The sequence below is a fragment of the Hippopotamus amphibius genome, chromosome 9 (genome assembly GCF_030028045.1).
Source record: "Hippopotamus amphibius kiboko isolate mHipAmp2 chromosome 9, mHipAmp2.hap2, whole genome shotgun sequence".
Taxonomy (NCBI): Eukaryota; Metazoa; Chordata; class Mammalia; order Artiodactyla; family Hippopotamidae; genus Hippopotamus; species Hippopotamus amphibius.
This window is the reverse complement of record NC_080194.1, coordinates 106278922-106296188: the sequence shown is the minus strand read 5'-3', so window position 1 is coordinate 106296188 and position 17267 is coordinate 106278922. Positions and strand designations below refer to the sequence as shown.

The 17267-nt window shown below is 35.5% G+C and overlaps 1 protein-coding gene across 4 annotated transcripts in view; it reads left to right on the top strand.

The window, feature by feature from the left end:
- The window catches only part of BAZ1B (bromodomain adjacent to zinc finger domain 1B), a 70581-nt gene that overhangs the window by 11374 nt on the left and 41940 nt on the right, over positions 1-17267 (top strand). For 3 of the 4 annotated variants that reach the window (XM_057748216.1, XM_057748217.1, XM_057748219.1), the window contains 4 exons: positions 1257-1401; positions 8264-8465; positions 10102-10223; positions 12859-13056. In XM_057748216.1, the coding sequence (XP_057604199.1) occupies positions 1257-1401; positions 8264-8465; positions 10102-10223; positions 12859-13056 (667 nt within the window). The remainder of the gene's footprint in view (positions 1-1256; positions 1402-8263; positions 8466-10101; positions 10224-12858; positions 13057-17267) is intronic. The other variant, XM_057748218.1, reaches the window with a different exon arrangement.

Sequence of the window (17267 nt, the reverse complement as noted above, 5' to 3'; positions counted from 1 at the left end):
TATAAAAGAAATGCATATTTGTTATAAGAATGTAAACAATACAGAGTTAGTAAAAGAATCTGAACGTCATTGTCCAACTTCACTCCCCAGAAGTAACCACAGACGATGAAGCTTTCAGCCTGAGTGACCAGGAGGCTTAATGGAAAGAGAGAGTGAATTTATAGGGGCCAGGAAAGGCCTCATGGAATTAAGGAAGTCTGAGGACATCTTGGAAGGATGGGAGGGAGGAAAGTGAGGAGAGGACAAAGTTAACAGTCTTAACAAAGGCAGGGAGAAGGTTGTTGATCATGACTGGAAAGTAGCAGATAACTTGGTAGGTTAATTAATTGTGAAGGGAGTATGATAAGAGGTTTTAAGTCTAATAGTCAGAGGAACATTTGTTGTTATGAACGGCACAGGGAGTGATTGAGAATATTGTAATATGATAATAAACCTGATAGTTGCATTTGTATGAATGTTCTCATGCCAGATCCTCCCTTTTGCCCTTGGTATGTTAAACTAGCTGGTCAGAATTGGATATCTAACAACTCTCCATTTAGGTTGCTTCCCATTTTCTGCTGTCATCAAGAATCCAGCAGTGAATATCTGTGTACATATGACAGTTTTCATAACTGTTGTCAAACTGCTTTCCAAAAGAGTTGAAACATAGGCTTTTGGCAGTGTGTGTGTGCTATTTTGCACTATTCGCTTGCTCCTATTAGGTGTGATAATTAAAGTTCTTTTTTGCTAGTTTAATAAATGAAAAGTGGTACATCATTGTTTCACTTTGCAAGGATTTCACGTTATGGTTCCAACACTTTAACCATTCATGATTTATTTTTCTTATCCAGAAAATGAAAATTCTAGACCCCTCACAAGTGAGAACTAAATGAATGAATGTGTATGAAAGCATTTTATTGATTGAGACATAATAATCAAGTTATGGTCTCCTAACCAGAAACTGGGCAAAGGATATGAATAAATAATTCATACCTATAAAGGGAAGTCAACTGCAAAAACAAACTAATGGAAAAATGTTCAGCCTTACTAATGATGTGCTTATTTTCATTTTATAGATGAGAAAATTAACATGGATAAGTCAGTCAGACAGAGCTATTTAAAGGTTCTTTCTTTCTCCTGTATACCACGTAGTTTTCAGTCTTCGTATTCTCCAGTGCCCCACATGTATTTGCTAAAGAACTTTTTGAATTGACCTGGATAACTTTCTGGATAGGCTTTTCTGCATTTTCTTGGTAACTAATGACATGTTTGTTTAGTTTGAAGGAGGAGTTCCCTGCCTGGTATGAGAAACTTGTTCTGGAAATGGTTCACCATAACACAGCCTCCTTAGAGAAGTTAGTAGATTCTGCTTGGTTGGAGATCATGACCAAATATGCTGTGGGAGAAGAGTGCGACTTTGAGGTGAGCACCTATTTTCATTTTTTTAATGTGATTTGACTCACTAACCATATGTCAAGATTGGAGCATCCGACAGATTGCAGAATGTATTTCTGTGTGAGTAAAATTGTGTTACATTTGAAGTCCACTTTACTTAATATCAAATATTTTAATCACCAAATATTAGAACTGTGTTCGTTATTGGGAATGTTGAATATTACAATAATTGTTACACTCTGTACCATTACAACCTTGTTTTCCGTTTTATCCTTTTTTGGTAACTCAATACTGTATTGGCTCTTTTTATTTTGTCTTTTTTTAAAAAATAAATTTATTTATTTATTTATTGGCTGTGTTGGGTCTTTGTTGCTGCCCGAGGGCTTTCTTTAGTTGCGGTGAGTGGGGGCTACTCTTCTTTGTGGTGTGCAGGCTCCTCATTGTGGTGGCTTCTCTTGTTGCAGAGCACAGGCTCTGGGCATGTGGGCTTCAGTAGTTGCAGCACATGGGCTCAACAGTTGTGGCTCACGGGCTCCAAAGTGCAAGCTCAATAGTTGTAGCACACGGGCCCAGCCGCTACGCGGCATGTGGGCTCTTCCTGGACCAGGGATTGAACCCGTGTCCCCTGCATTGGGCAGGCAGATTCTCAACCACTGTGCCACCTAGGAGGCCCCTGTCATTTTTTTCATACTTGCTTAAAAGATTTTCAGATATTTTTAGTCCACATCTATAGAATCTACGGGCAAAAGTTTCATTTCCCTACAACAGTGATCGAGTGGACTGTTTTCTTTTTCTATTTAAATTTGTTTTAAAATTTTCTAGCCCATTACTAAAGGATAACTATTACTGAAGTAAATAGGATAATTATTACTGTTTCTAAAGGATTTACTAAAGTAAATAGGCAAAGTATTTACATAACACTAAAGCAATCCTTATATAATCCTTTGAAAACTTAAAGTAAGATTGGGAAGGAAGGAAACTAACATTTGTTGAATTTCTGCATGTACTGGATACTGGGCTAGTTGCTTTACATAATGTCTTAAAGAATCTGCACAGAAAGGTTGAGGTGGTAAACAGCCTAAGATGTTTAAATAGCTTGTTTAGGTTGATATAATGTACTAGTTAATATTAGTGATTTCAGCTGTATATAGTGAAATGGCTGACTGACAGTGGCCAGGACTTCTCAAACTTTAGCCTAAATAAAATCACTTAGAGGATTTCTGAATATACATTCTTGGGCTCCATTCCCTGAGAGCGTGACTCAGAAGGTCTAGGGTAGGGCCTGAAAGTTTGCAGTTCTAACAAGCTCTAGAATGTGATGATAATGGGCACTCTGGGGACAACATTTTGAGTCACATTGGCTTAACCGATGAAGATGTTTGATTATCTCACGTGTTAAGTCTTAGAGGCAGGCAATTCCAGAGTTGGTGTAGAGGCTGAATAATACTGTCAAGGACTTTGACTCCGTCTTTCTGCCTCTCTTCTCTGCTTTTCTTGGTGCGTTTGGTTTTGTCCTTAGCTTTGTTGCCTTTTGGTTGTGAACAAATTCAGAGTGAACAAATGCTTATCTAAGCATAGTAAGAAAATCTTTACCAGAAGCATATTTCTCCTTGTCCCCTTTTATCTTTACATGTTATTGCCTAGACCATGGCTTACATAACCATCCTTAGCTGCGAGGGGGCTGAGAAAGTGAATACTCCCTTTTTTTTTAAGCCTTGAAAGAGACAGGCTGGCAAGAGAAAAGGAGGAGGGGAATAGCTTAGGTAACCCAACAACACAATAGCCAGTAAGCCTATGTCTGTCTGATTCCAAAGTCCTTGTTCTTTCCTTAATTTACTTTGACTCCCTGTATCTCCTAGCTACTTTTATATTTGTAATGTCTGTGGGATCATCACTGGGTTTTAATCGCACGGTTTATATCATTCAGTTTCCTGGCAGGAAACAGATGGCATATTTAAATGGTGTAATTGAATTGAGTTTAATAAAGGAACTACAGATGACAGACCATAGTCTGATCTAGGTCAAGGAAAACTAGCAAGGAAGGGTTAAATACCTCATTGCTATCAATAGTGGAGAGGCTTTACTACTTCTAAACCCCAAGTAAATGAGGGGAGGAGGAGTGGATACAGGAACCAGGAGAGAGTAATGTAATTGTGGAAGAGTACTTTGGTAGTAAGAAGTAACCAACCTGCTAGGGAGACAGTCAGGGAAATGAAATACACCATATGATTTTCTGCTCATGCTTCCCATGGATGGGTAGGACTCACCAAAATCGAGAGGGCAAGGGAGCCCTTTGATGTAGTTTCTGAAGGTCAGCCTGTTTAAGCACATGGCAGGGTAAAACTGGAGACAGGTTTGGAGTGGCAAAAGGAAGATACTCTATACACATCTGCAAGGTGGAAGAGGAAAAGTTCCAGAAAGAGGGAGAAAGAGATTAGGGAGATAGGTGTGTCCATAAACATATGAAAAGATGTTTAAATTCGTTAGTAATCCAGGAAATCAAATTGAAACCATAGTGAGATCATTTTATACACATCAGACTGGTAAATAAGAAAAAGTCAGAATAATGCCAAGTTTTGAGAAGAATGTGGAGCTGCTCATTCACTGCTATTTTGATAAATACTTTGGCACAATTGAATACAGTTGAATATGCCCTTTGACTAGGGTTTTTATTCTTGAGTATTTACTCTTTTGATAACTAATAATATTGAGTGCCTTATGTCCTTGTTGCTATCCTTTTGTTTGTATTTTCTTGGGGCAAGTGTCTGTTGAAACCTTTGTCTGTTTAAAAATTTAATTTTAAACTTTAAATTGGGTTGTTTATTTTCTTGTTTTTAAGTTGTGAGACTTATTTATTGTGGATACAAATCCTTTATTAGATAATATGCTTTTGCTTTTTTTCCCAATCTAGGGCTTGTGTTTTTATTCTCTTAACAGTCTCTTTTGAAGAGCAGAATTTTTTAGTTTTGATGAAGCCCAATAGAAAGAAAATACTTAACCATATCTATAATTATATGTAATATAAATGTTCTAAAAACTTCAGTTAAAAGGTAGAGATTATCAGATTGGATAAAAAAGCAACACCCAACTAAGTATATGCTGCCTATAACAAAGATACAAATAGAATAATTGTAAAAGGGTGAGAAAAAGATACCATCCTAATATTAGTCAAAAGAAATCTGGAATGGCTGTGTAAGCATCAGAGTAGGTTTCAGGACAAAGAATATACCAGGAATAAAGAAGTATTGCATGGTGACAAAGGAGCCAGTTTATTAAGAGGACACAGTGGTCCTTAATGTGTATGTGTTTACTAATGAGAGCTTCAAAATACATGAAGGAAAAATAGAACTACAAAAAGAAATAGACAAGTTAAAATTATAGTTGATTTCAACCCCCTCCCCCTTTCTCAATAATTGGTAGAAAAAGTAGACAGAAAGTCAGCAAGATTATAGAAAACTTGAGTAACATTTTCAACCAACTTGACCTAATTGTCATTTATAAAACATTCCACCTAGTAACTGCAGAATACACATTCCTTTCCAGTGCATAGTTTATGATGGTAGACGATAGTCTGGGCCACAAAAAAAAGTCAAACTTACAAGGATTCAAATCATACAAAGTATATACTCTGATCAAAATGGAATTAAATTAGAAATCAATAACAGATGTCTGGAAACTCTGCAAATAATTGGAAACTAAATAACACACCTTTAACTTAGCTCATAGATTAAAGAAGAAATCAAAAGGGAAATTAGACAGTAATTTGAACTGAATGACAATGAAAACACAGTGTATTAGAATTTGTGAGATACTGCTTACAGTAGTGTTTAGGAGAAGTGTATAGCACTAAACATCTGTTAGGAAAAAATGGTCTCAAATCATTGACCTTGGCTTTTACCTTGAGAAATAAGAAAAGAACCCAAGGGAAGCAGAAGAAGAAATAAATTAGCAAAAATCAGAGCAGAAATCAATAAAATAGAAAACAGGAAAACTATAGAGGAAGTCAGGGAAACCAAAAGCTGGTAGTTTGAGAAGATCAATAAAATTAATAAACCTGTAGTCAAACTCAGGTAAAAAAGAGAGAAGATACAAATTAACCAATATGAAGAATTAGGTGATATCCCAACAGAGCCTACAGATATTCATAGAATAAAAAGGGAATATCATGAACACCTAATGCCAATAAATCTGACAACTTAAATGAAAACATTCCTTGAAAGACACAAACTGCCAAAACCCACTGAAGGAGAAATAGAAACATTTAATAGCCCTGTATCTATTAAATAAATAGAATCTGTAATAAAAATCTTCCCACAAAGAAAACTGCAGGCCCAGATGTCATCACTGGTGAATTCTACCAAACATTTAAGGAAGGAATAATACTGATTCTATATAAATTATTTTAGAAAATAAAAGAGGAGGGAATTCTTGGCAGATCATTTTGTGGGGTCAGCATTACCCTGATATGAAAACCATATTAGCACATTACAAGAAAAAGCCACAGACTAAGGAAAAAAAGTATGTTCACAAAACTCTCTTGCGAACCAGATGTAAAAATTCTAGTAAGAATTTTAGCAAATGAAATCCAACATTATGTTAAAAGGATAATACATCATGACCAAGTGGGGCTTATCCTAAAAGTGCAAGGTTTTAAATTTCTAATTCTCCTGATTGATAAACAAGAAGAAAAACCATGTGATCATCTCAGTTTACACACAGCATTCGACAGTATCCAAATTTCTAATAAAAACTCCCAGAGAGCTGAAAATAGAAACTTCTTCAACCTGATAAATGGTGTTTACAGAATAACCGACTGCTAACATCATACCTAATGGTAAAAGACTGAATGTCTACTTTCCTACTCTATTTAATATTGTATTGGGGGTTCTAGTCAGAAAAAGAAGTAAAAGGCATCCAAATTGGAAAGGAAGATGTAAAATTTCAGACACCACTATTGTCTATGTAGAAAATCTCATGGAGTCTACCATATAAGGTACTAGAACTAATAAGTGAGTTTAGCAAGGTAGCAGGATACAAGATAAATACAGTCATCCCTTGGTATCTGTGGGGGATTCATTCCAGGACTCTGTGGATACCAAAATCTGCAGGTGCTCAAGTCCCTTATATAAAATGGTGTAGTGTTCGCATGTAACCTGTGCATATTCTGCGGTATTTATTTTTAATAAATTTATTTATTTGTTTATTGGCTGCATTGGGTCTCTGTTGTTGCACACCGGCTTTCTGTAGTTGTGGTGAGCGGGGGCCACTCCTTTATTGTGGTGCGCGGGCTCCTCATTGCAGTGGCTTCTCCTGCTGCGGAGCACCGGCTCTAGGTGCATGGGCTTCAGTAGTTGCAGCACATGAGCTCAATAGTTGTGGCTCACGGGCTGTAGAGCACAGGCTTAATAGTTGTGGTGCACCGGCTTAGTTGCTTTGTGGCGTGTGGGATCCTCCTGGAGCAGGAATCGAACCCGTATCCCCTGCATTGGCAGGCAGATTCTCAACCACTGTGCCACCTAAGAAGTCCCTGTGGTATACTTTAAATCATCTGTAGATTACTTATAATATATAATACACAATGTAAATGCTATGTAAATAGTTGCCAGTGTACAGCAAATTCAGATTTTGCTTTTTGGAATTCTTCTTTTTCTTTTCTTTTCTTTGTTTTTTTTTCTTTTTAATATTTTCGATCCATGGTTGGTTGAATCCACAGAAGTGGAATCCATGGAAATGAAGGGCCAACTATACAAAAATCAATTTGTATTTCTATGTGTTAGCAACAAACAGTGGAAATTGAAATTTTAAAAATCAGTACCATTCATAGTAACATCAAAAAGTATGGAATACTCTGGGAGTAAATCTGACAAAAGATATACAAGACCTATACACAAAACTATAAAACATTGCTCAGGGAAATTAAAGAAGGCCTTAAATGGTGGAGAGGTAGACTTTGTTCATTGGTCAGAAAACTAAATATTCTTAAGATGTCAGTTCTTCCCAAATTGATGTGTAGATTCAAGACAATTAATAGTAAAATCCCAGCAGCTTCTTTGTAGGGATTGCCAAGCTAATTGTAATGCAAAAAACCTTGCCAGAACAACTTTGAAAAAGAATGAAGTTAGAGTCCTAATTCTCTCTGATTTTAGTCTTATTTTAAAGTATTAAGATGGTATGAAATTGGTATAAAGATAGACCAGTAGATCAGTGGAGCAGAATAGCATCCAGAAATAGATGTGTGCGCATGTGCGCACGCGCGCGCGCGCGCACACACACACTCACACACACACACACACTCACACACTCTCCCCCACTGATTTTTGATAGAGGTGGAAGAGTAATTAAGTGAAGAAAAGATGGTCTTTTCTACAGATGGTTCTGCATAATTGGATATCCATATATATAATTGATTTCTTTCAGAAAATGGAAATTCTTGAACTTTATTTACATATATCTCAGGTTTGTGTGGGTAGTTGCCCTTTGGCCTTAGTACATTGGCAAGTGAATTATGAACTAGATTCTGATTATTTTATTTTTTAAAATGTCATGTTTCAACCTGGAGATCTGAGAAATAAAGTTGGAAAAAATCACTGTGCTTGACTAGAGTTTTAGTGAACGTTTGTCAGGTGAGGTGGAATGTGTATTGAATAATATATTCTAAACATTACCTTTAGCTTTCTAGTTCTTAATTATTATTATTATTTTAATATTTATTTATTTGGCTATGCCGGGTCTTAGTTGCGGCATGCAAACTCTTAGTTGTGGCATGTGGGATCTAGTTCTCTGACCAGGGATGGAACCCAGGCCCCCTGCATTGGGAGTTTGGAGTCTTAGCCACTGGGGAAGTCCCCCTAATTATTGTATTTGATTCTTTCTGTGATCTCCCTTATAGGTTGGGAAGGAAAAAATGCTCAAGGTGAGGATTGTGAAGATTCATCCTTTGGAGAAGGTGGATGAGGAGGCTACTGAGAAGAAATCTGATGGTACCTGTGATTCTCCCTCAAGTGACAAAGAGAATTCTAGCCAAATTGCCCATGACCATCAGAAGAAGGAGGCAATTGTGAAAGAGGATGAAGGAAGGAGAGAGAGTATTAGTATGTATGATGCTAGCTTTTCCTTAATGAGCTATGCAACTATTTTATTATGCACAAATCTTTTTGAGTTCTCTAGCAATTAAATTTGTAATTGAGTTTGTTGATAGATAGACATGGTTTTGTTCATTTATGATTTGGAAGACAACTAAAATACCTACAAAGTGAATCAAAATTTAATCTCACTACACATTTGGGAATTCATTTCCTCTAGTTGCTTAGAAATCTGTGAGTACATACCTAGCTACTCAAGATGGGGAAGGAAAGTTTGCCTTCCTCTTCTCTTTAAGTTGAAATTATGTATGTATATGTGGGCTCTATGGCGTGTGGGCTCAGTAGTTGTGGCTCACGGGCTCTAGAGCACAGGCTCAGTAGTTGTGGCACACCGGCTTTGTTGCTCCGCGGCACGTGGGATCTTCCTGGAGCAGGGATCGAACCCATGTCCCCTGCATTGGCAGGCAGATTCTTAACCACTGTGCCACCAGGCAAGCCCCCATTTTCTAAAAACAAGAAAATACCCTCTCTTGATGCTGTTGTTCTATTTCTGTCTTACTCATTCAAGCCAAAATTCTTGAGCATGTTGCCTCCACTTTCTAACCATCAGTTTATTCCTTATGCTATTATAGTCTAACTTCTGTCTGTTTACACCTAAAACTGTTCCTAATAAGGTTATAGGTGCCCCTAATTGCCAAATCCACTGATTTCTTCTTAGTCCGTTTTACTTTTACATTTAACACTGTTGGTCACTCTATCTTTTAGTTTATTTGATATCACAGTCTCCTATTTCTCCAACTACTTTTCTTTCTTTCTTTTTTTTTTTAACTTCCTTTTTCCCTACTGCCATTCCTTAGATTTTTTTTCATATGGTTTTGTTCTGCCTTCTTTTTATTTTTCAATACATCATCATCTACTTGATTTCTAAGGCAGAAAACTTGGAAACCTTTAACATTCCTGCATCTAGTTGGTTACCAAGTCTGTCTTCTGATTGTTTCCTTCATCGTTCCTGATGCATTAATCCAGATGTTTAGGGTTGAGTCTCATTTCCGTTCTTCACTTTCACCTTTCCATTTTACTCATTTTCTAGCTGCTAAAAGGGCTTTTTCTTTTTCATTTTTCACACTAGTGCTCTTTCCAAAATGTATATCCAGTTAGATCAAAAATCTTTTGTTTCCCTAGTGTCCATAAGACAAATTCCAGTCTATTTGAATAGTATACAAGGTTCGTTATAATTTATAAGCTCCGACTTACCTCTTTAGTCTGATTTTTTTAATTGCACTGTAGATCATATTCACCTGTATCTCATTATTAGCAGTCTCTGAACAAGTCATATTTTTTCTAGGCCTTCCCTGCCTATCTTCCAGAGTAAATTAGACATTGCTTCTCTCTTTTTGAGTATTTTTCTCTCTAATCTAGTATTTTTCTATACCAGCCTCTATTACAGTATTCACCACATTGTGTTGTAACTATTGTTGTCTCCTCCCATAGACTTTAGCTGCTTGAGGTAAGGACTTCATGTTTTATCTTTGGGCCCCATCACTCAGTGCTTGGTTGCAGAGTAGGTGTTCAGTAAGATTATTGTTAATGAGTGGATAGAATTAAAAGAATTATTTTTTCACTAATTTTCTGTTGATTTGACTAGATGACAGAGCACGTAGATCTCCACGAAAACTTCCTACTTCATTAAAGAAAGGAGAGAGGAAATGGGCTCCTCCAAAATTTCTGCCTCACAAATATGATGTGAAACTACAAAATGAAGATAAGGTTAGTTGGCACTTTATATCAAACCTCTTACATGTAGTAGATGTTGTTTAAGAAAATATCAAAGGGCTAGTTTTCTCATAGAAAATGTGCTAAGGAAAAATGTAAATAAATACGTTTCTGCAACAAATTTTGAGTGGTTTTCTGGTCTTAGTAATTATGACTTTAAGTTAAATTGTATTTTCTTTCCTAGGAGATAGCATGCTTTTTCCTTTTTAATAGGAATTATTAGGGTGTAAGAGTAATTTGCATTTGAGCTTCAAACTTAGTTATTTGAAAAAATAAGGCTGTTTCCAGTGGTTATGGACTTCTCGAGGAAATAGCTCTTCCCAGTTAAAAGTAGAGCAATTTGTAATATAATTAAACTCAGATACTGAGTTAACTCTAACCAGTGCTTTTATAAAGAATCTATGGAGCTAATAATCTAAAATGGTAAATACCCTTTAAGTAACTTAATACTATGTTTTATTGATTCTAAGATGTTGAACTTTCATATTATTACATTTCCAGAATCAGGATATATCTCTTTTTTTTAAATTGAAGTATAGTTTATTTATAATGTTGTGTTAGTTTCTTGTGTACAGCAGAGTGATTCAGTTACACATATATATGTATATTCTTATTTTCATATTCTTGTGCATTATTAGTTTATTTTATATATAGTAGTTTGTATCTGCTGCAATCTGGATATATCTTAATATCAACTGGCAAGAATTTTTTTCTTTGTGGTGCATAAAGTAGTGTGTCTTTCATTAATAGCATCTTAGATTTCATGACGTGGCATGTTGCTCTTGGGTACTCGTATTCCTGTATGTGTGAAAATCTCATCATTAGAAAGAAGTGGGAGGGCGCCTAGCTGTGGAAGGCAGCTGCACATTTGTCTTCTTCTTTAACTGTGTTATAGAAGAAACAGCTGAGGCCTGAGAAAGTAAATAGTTCTATGAAAGTTCCTAATTTAGTCAGTGAGATTGGGAAGGATTATAACCTGGATCTCTTGCTTCTTTAGAGTGTTGTTTTTTTCACAGATCAGAATGTCGACAAGTCTTATTTCATTTTGACTCATTTGTTTTACAGTTAGAGATCTGACCACATGACTGGATTGTTAGGATTTGTTTATATTTGAAAATTGGGTGTTAAATACAATTTTTCACTAAGTTTCTTACCTCCCATTCAGCAGGGTTAGCTAGTTAAAACATTGTTGCTAGTGAGTCTCAACCACTTCCCTCATTATCATTTGTGTTCTTACTGATGAGTGTAAATTGTTTTGTTGTCATGTAGTAATTATGGTTTATAGGCAAATAGAAAATACAAATAAGAAAAAAGTTATCTCTAATCCCATACTTAGAGATGGTAATTGGTGAATAGAGATGTAGTTAATGATGGTTAGTTTTTAAGTGACTATCAAAAGTGGGAATATTCTGTGCATAGTATTTTGTAACTTGCTTTTTAATTTACTATATGGTATCTTTAAATTTTCTTCCAAAACAGTATTCTCAAGTTGTAGCATGTATGATAGTCACCAAGAGAGTTTATTAAAAATGTAGATTCCCAGACTTTACCACCACAAGTTTTTCTAATTCAGTAACTTTGGGATGAGACCTAAGCATCTGCATTTTAATAACACCCTAGATGATTCTAATAAATCTGTCCTGACTGAGAAACATTTTTCCCTCATGTCTGCAGAGTGTCCATTATATGGAGGTATTTTAATTTGAGAAATGAATCCCTTATTGATGTACCTTTATGTTGTATTCCATTCCCTTCCTTTTCCCTCCTCCTTTTATAAGCAGTTGATGATGACTCTCCATTTTTAATTTTTTTCAATATTTATTTATTTATTTGGCTGCATCGGGTCTTGGTTGCAGCATCCAGGATCTTCATTGAGGCACGCGAGATCTTTAGTTGTGGCGTGTGGGGTCTTTTTTTAGTTGCGGTATGCAGGATCTTAGTTGTGGCATGTGGGATCTAGTTCTCTGACCAGGGATCGAACCTGGGCCTTCTGCATTGGGAGCACGGAGTTTTAACCGCTGGACTACCATCCCTCCATTTACCTGTTTTTTTTTTTAAAATTAATTGATTAGTTTATTTAGGCTGTGTTGGGTCTTTGTTGCTGCGCATGGGCTTTCTCTAGTTGCTGTGAGCAGGTGCTGCTCTTCGTTGTGGTGCACGGGCTTCTCATTGTGGTGGCTTCTCTTGTGGAGCATGAGCTCTAGGCATGCAAGCTTCAGTAGTTGCGGTGCACAGACTCAGTAGTTTTGGCACATGGGCTTAGTTGCTCCGAGGCATGTGGGATCTTCTTGGACCAGGGATTGAACCCGTGTCTCCTGCATTGGCAGGTGGATTCTTAACCATGGCACCACCAGGGAAGTCCCCCTCCATTTACTTCTAAATTCTTAATAAGAGGAACTCTTGGTTCAGTGAATATACACATTTTTAGGGCTTTGATATGTGTTGACAAATTGGCTAGAGGTATTTTTAAATTAACATTCTGTCTCTGAAAATTATTCTACTTCTATCTAGTTTACAATCCTATTTTATAGGTGGAATTATGAGTTTTCTGGAGAGAATATAAATCTTTGTTCTCATTGGTTAATTGCTTTTTACCTCAGTAGTGAGTTATTTTTATTTGTTAACCTAGATCATCAGTAACGTGCCAGCAGACAGCTTGATTCGTACAGAACGCCCACCAAATAAGGAGATACTTCGATACTTTATACGGCATAATGCGTTACGGGCTGGTACTGGTGAAAATGCACCTTGGGTGGTAGAAGATGAATTAGTGAAGAAATATTCCCTGCCTAGCAAGTTCAGTGACTTTCTACTTGATCCATACAAGGTAAGGTCACTTAATTTTTGGACAGCAGGACAGAACACTATTAAGTGAATTTATTTACTCTGATGTCTCCAGTAGGATTAGATTTATAGTACGTTTTGAACTCTAACTTCAGATAAGGAATTCAAAAATTTTCACATATATCTATTTCATATAGGTTGTGGTAATGAGGTTGGTAGGGAAGAGGCCACATTGAATATCTCCTCTTCTAATTTGACTTATTTTTACTATAGTTGCATAATTAAAACGAAGAAATAAGTTACACGCATGTGCTTTTTTGTCTCAGATCTTGCTTGGAATGAGGCATGGTATTAAAAAAAAATTCCCCAAATTGATTCCTAAAAATGAAAACTGATTTTTGTGGGTCATGTAAGAAGATCAGATACACTGGCAACCTTGAAAAGGACTTGAAATAAGTATTGCTTTGTATGACAGATTAGTAGAAAATTTAGTACTTCTCTTTATTTTTTTTTTCTGTTTAATTATCTCATTTGATTTTCAGAATATTCTTATGAAGTTGTATGGTATATATATATATATAAATCTTATTTTTCAGATGGGGAAACTGAGACTAGTCTAATTAGAACCAACAGAAAGTAAATGACAGAAGCTAAGACATTGACCTTGGATTTCTGATTGCCATTTCCATCTCAGGGTTTCTCCAATAAGATTTTTTAATGTAGGTTTTGAGAGTATTTATGTTTGTTTTGTGGGTAAATTTACTTATTTGCATACTGATATTTCCTCTTGTCTCTGGGCCAGAATGGGACAAGAAGGCTGCTGATAGATTAAAACTAGGTCAGAGTTCCAGGATTTCTTTTTTAATCTTTCTTGTAATTATGAAAAACTAAGGACATCTTACAAGTGAGTCATACAACTAAATTACTTCGTTTATGTTGCTATCATTTACAAAAGTATTTTGAGAAATAATTTTATTTCTTCAGACAATGGTAATTACCGTCAACTGTAGTTTAGCATTAGCATGTTTTCTTATTCTAGACCAGCCCCATCAAGCATTATTTTCCATTATGCTCTTTAAATTTTTATCATTTGTATAAAAAGATTTATTTAGGGATTAGTTGGCTTTTTCCAGATCAGGACTGAAATTTCCATGAATCACTATTTAGTAAACCTAACCTTTTTCTTAAATATTTTTATTTACTGAGGGGAAATTTTAATTCATTTTCATTTCATTGCTATAGAGTTTTGGAACTGTGATACAGCTTTTGGTGGTTATAATAGGAACTTACTATCATTACTGTATGAGAATTCTGTATACAATCATCTCTAAATGGGTTTTAGACTCTTGGATCATTTGAATCCTTAAATTTTCTTCTTTTTAAGTTTTACGGTTGTCTTTTATGTATTTTAGTTTAGTGATTCAAATACGTGGATAACTTGAAAGACTCAGTATAATTTATGGGTAAAAGGTCTTTGGGTTTTATTAGAACAAAAAAGCTGATCCACACTTTTTGTAGGAGCCAGAGACTTAGAATTCCAGGAATTTATATCTTTTGTTTGTTTGTTTACTTGTGTTTTAGGAATATATTATATCCTGAAAAGCAATTTCTGAAGAAATTGACTACTCTGAAATTTTCTAATGAGGGCTTAAAATATTAACTTAATGAATTTTGGCTGTAATTCTGATTGAGACTAGGAAGTGCAAGCTCGTTTAGACTAAACTGCCATAAGAAGGCAGTGATTCTACTTAATGAGAGAAATTGAGAGTCATGTAAGATACCAGTCTATAAATTAAGAGCATATACTTATCTTTTTATGTATTTTGCATACGTTAAACAATAATTTCTTATTCCCCAATACTATTTGACATTTCACTGATTTTGTCTTTTGAGTTTATATATGTTTATTTTTCCTTTTTATAAAATTGGTTTTCTTAAAGAATTTTTGGCATCTCAGCGAGGACAGAATGTAGTAAAGCCATGGATAAGTAGACCATAAAAGAGTGCTTTGGATTCTTTCCTGGGCTAAAGGAAATTTAAAATAATGCATTGAGAATTAAAATTGATCACATATGATCTGTATGTCCCAAAGGCAGTGGGTTTGTGCTTATTTCAGCAGCATGTGCACTAAAATTGGAACCAAAAGCAATAGGTTAAAAGTTTATTTTATTTGGTTTTTGTAGAATTTAATGTTCTGCTAGGCTGCTGAATATAACTACTGTAGAGAGAGATGAGGTCTGGAGATAGAAAGTAAGTTGTGAGTAATAGTTTTAGGAAAGGACCAACTGGGAGAGCTTAGGTGGGAGAGAGGAAAGTTATTGAGAAATGTAGAATTTTGGAGTGTTATCTGAGTAGGGCCTAGTGTAATCATAGGGTATGTTTGTGGTTTTGTAAACCTTAGAATATAAATTACTTGAGATTAAGAGCTATCTTGCTCATTTTATATCCTGTGATGTTTAGCATAGGTATAATATGTACATGGCCAGTGAATTCATTTCTTTAAGAAGTTCTGTTCTGTTCGTTAAGGAGAAAAAGGCAACTGACAGTTGAGTTTAGGGATGACGTGTTTTATAGGCCTAATGACTTGGAATGATTTACAAGGCACTTGGATGATAAAAATAACTTAAGATGAAATCAACCATCTTAGTTCATCTTCCTCTTGTAATGCATTGCAGCTCTAGTATTTTGTTAGTCTGTCCATAATGTTTTGCCTTTTTTTTTCTTTTTTTACCTCACCGCCTAGCATGCAGGATGCAGGATCTTAGTTTCCCAGTCAGGGATGGAACCCGTGCCCCCAACAGTGGAAGCACGGAGTCCTAACCACTGGACTGCCAGGGAATTCCCTGTCCACATTTTGGACTCTTGTTTTTGAGTGGTATATCCCAGTAGGGAAGCATTTGGATAGAGAAGTAACAAGAAAATAACACTTATCAAGACATATGGAGTCCTAAGATAATTTGGATTGATTTAATATGATTCTTAATACATTTAAAAAACATTTTATTTTGGAATAATTTCATATAGGAAAGCTGACAAATATATAAAGAATTTCTGTGTACTCTTCAAGTAGATTCCTCAACATTTACCACATTTGTTTTATTACTTTTCTCTTTACACACATACATTATTTTTTTCTGAGCCCTTGGTAGTAGGTTATAAGACAGGATGCCCTTTTACAAAATACTTGAAAATGTGTTTCCTAAAAGACAAGAATATTTTCTATAATAACTATAGTACAGTTATCAAAATCAAGAAATTAACATCAAAACAATACTATTACTTGAACTATAGTTTTTTTTTTTTAAAGTAAACATAATCTCAAGATTTTATTATCTTCGTAATAAAACAATATGAAGCTTAGGACTGGATCACTTGGCTCTTTCTCTTCTTACATTCTCCCAGCTCAAAATGCTTGCTTCTCTTAATAACCAGCATTCTCTTAGATCTTCAGTTGGGTTCAGTGCATTCAAGCCTAGGCAAAATCTTTTTTGTGGTTTTAGCCTTTTTCTGGAAAACCGGTTTAAGTCTGTCCACAATAGCTACTCTGCTTCCTGTCATAACGCTCCTTTCCCTGGAGAATACAGAGAATCATTGTGCTTCTTGTACTGTGTCACTTTATGGGCTGGTGCTTATGACACTACAGAAAGCCCAGCAGATTTTAAGAATGGTTACCATGTATGCGAGAGTGCTGTTGGTGTGGGAAGAATTGATCTACACTGTAGATTCTACAGGTTTTGCCAGTTGTCCCAATAACATCCTTTTAGCCAGACATGCTTTGTTTTGGCCCTACTAGGATCCAGCGTAGTATCATGTGTTACATTTACTTGTCCTGTCTCTATAGCCTTCTCTAATCTGGATTAGTCCCTCAGGTTTCCTTTGTCTTTTAAAAACCTCGACATTTTTAAGAATACAAGCCAATTATTTTGTATAATGCTCCTCAATTTGAGTTTATTTCTTCATGCTTAGAAATACCACAGAATTGATGCTGTATTCTTCTCAGTAACTCTTATTAGAAGGCACATGGTGTAACTGTCTCATTACTAGTGATACTAATATTATACATTTTAAAAGATGTTTCTTATCTCTCCTAATAACTGATGTTTCAAGTGTTTATAGTCCTAAGATTTTTCTTTGAATAAATTTTGGTGCTTGAAGTTTGTTAAGGTTGTTTATGAGTTAGAGACTAGAACAGAAGTACTTATAAAGATAAATTATATTAATTTTCAAAACACTTAAAAATATTTTATAGTAACA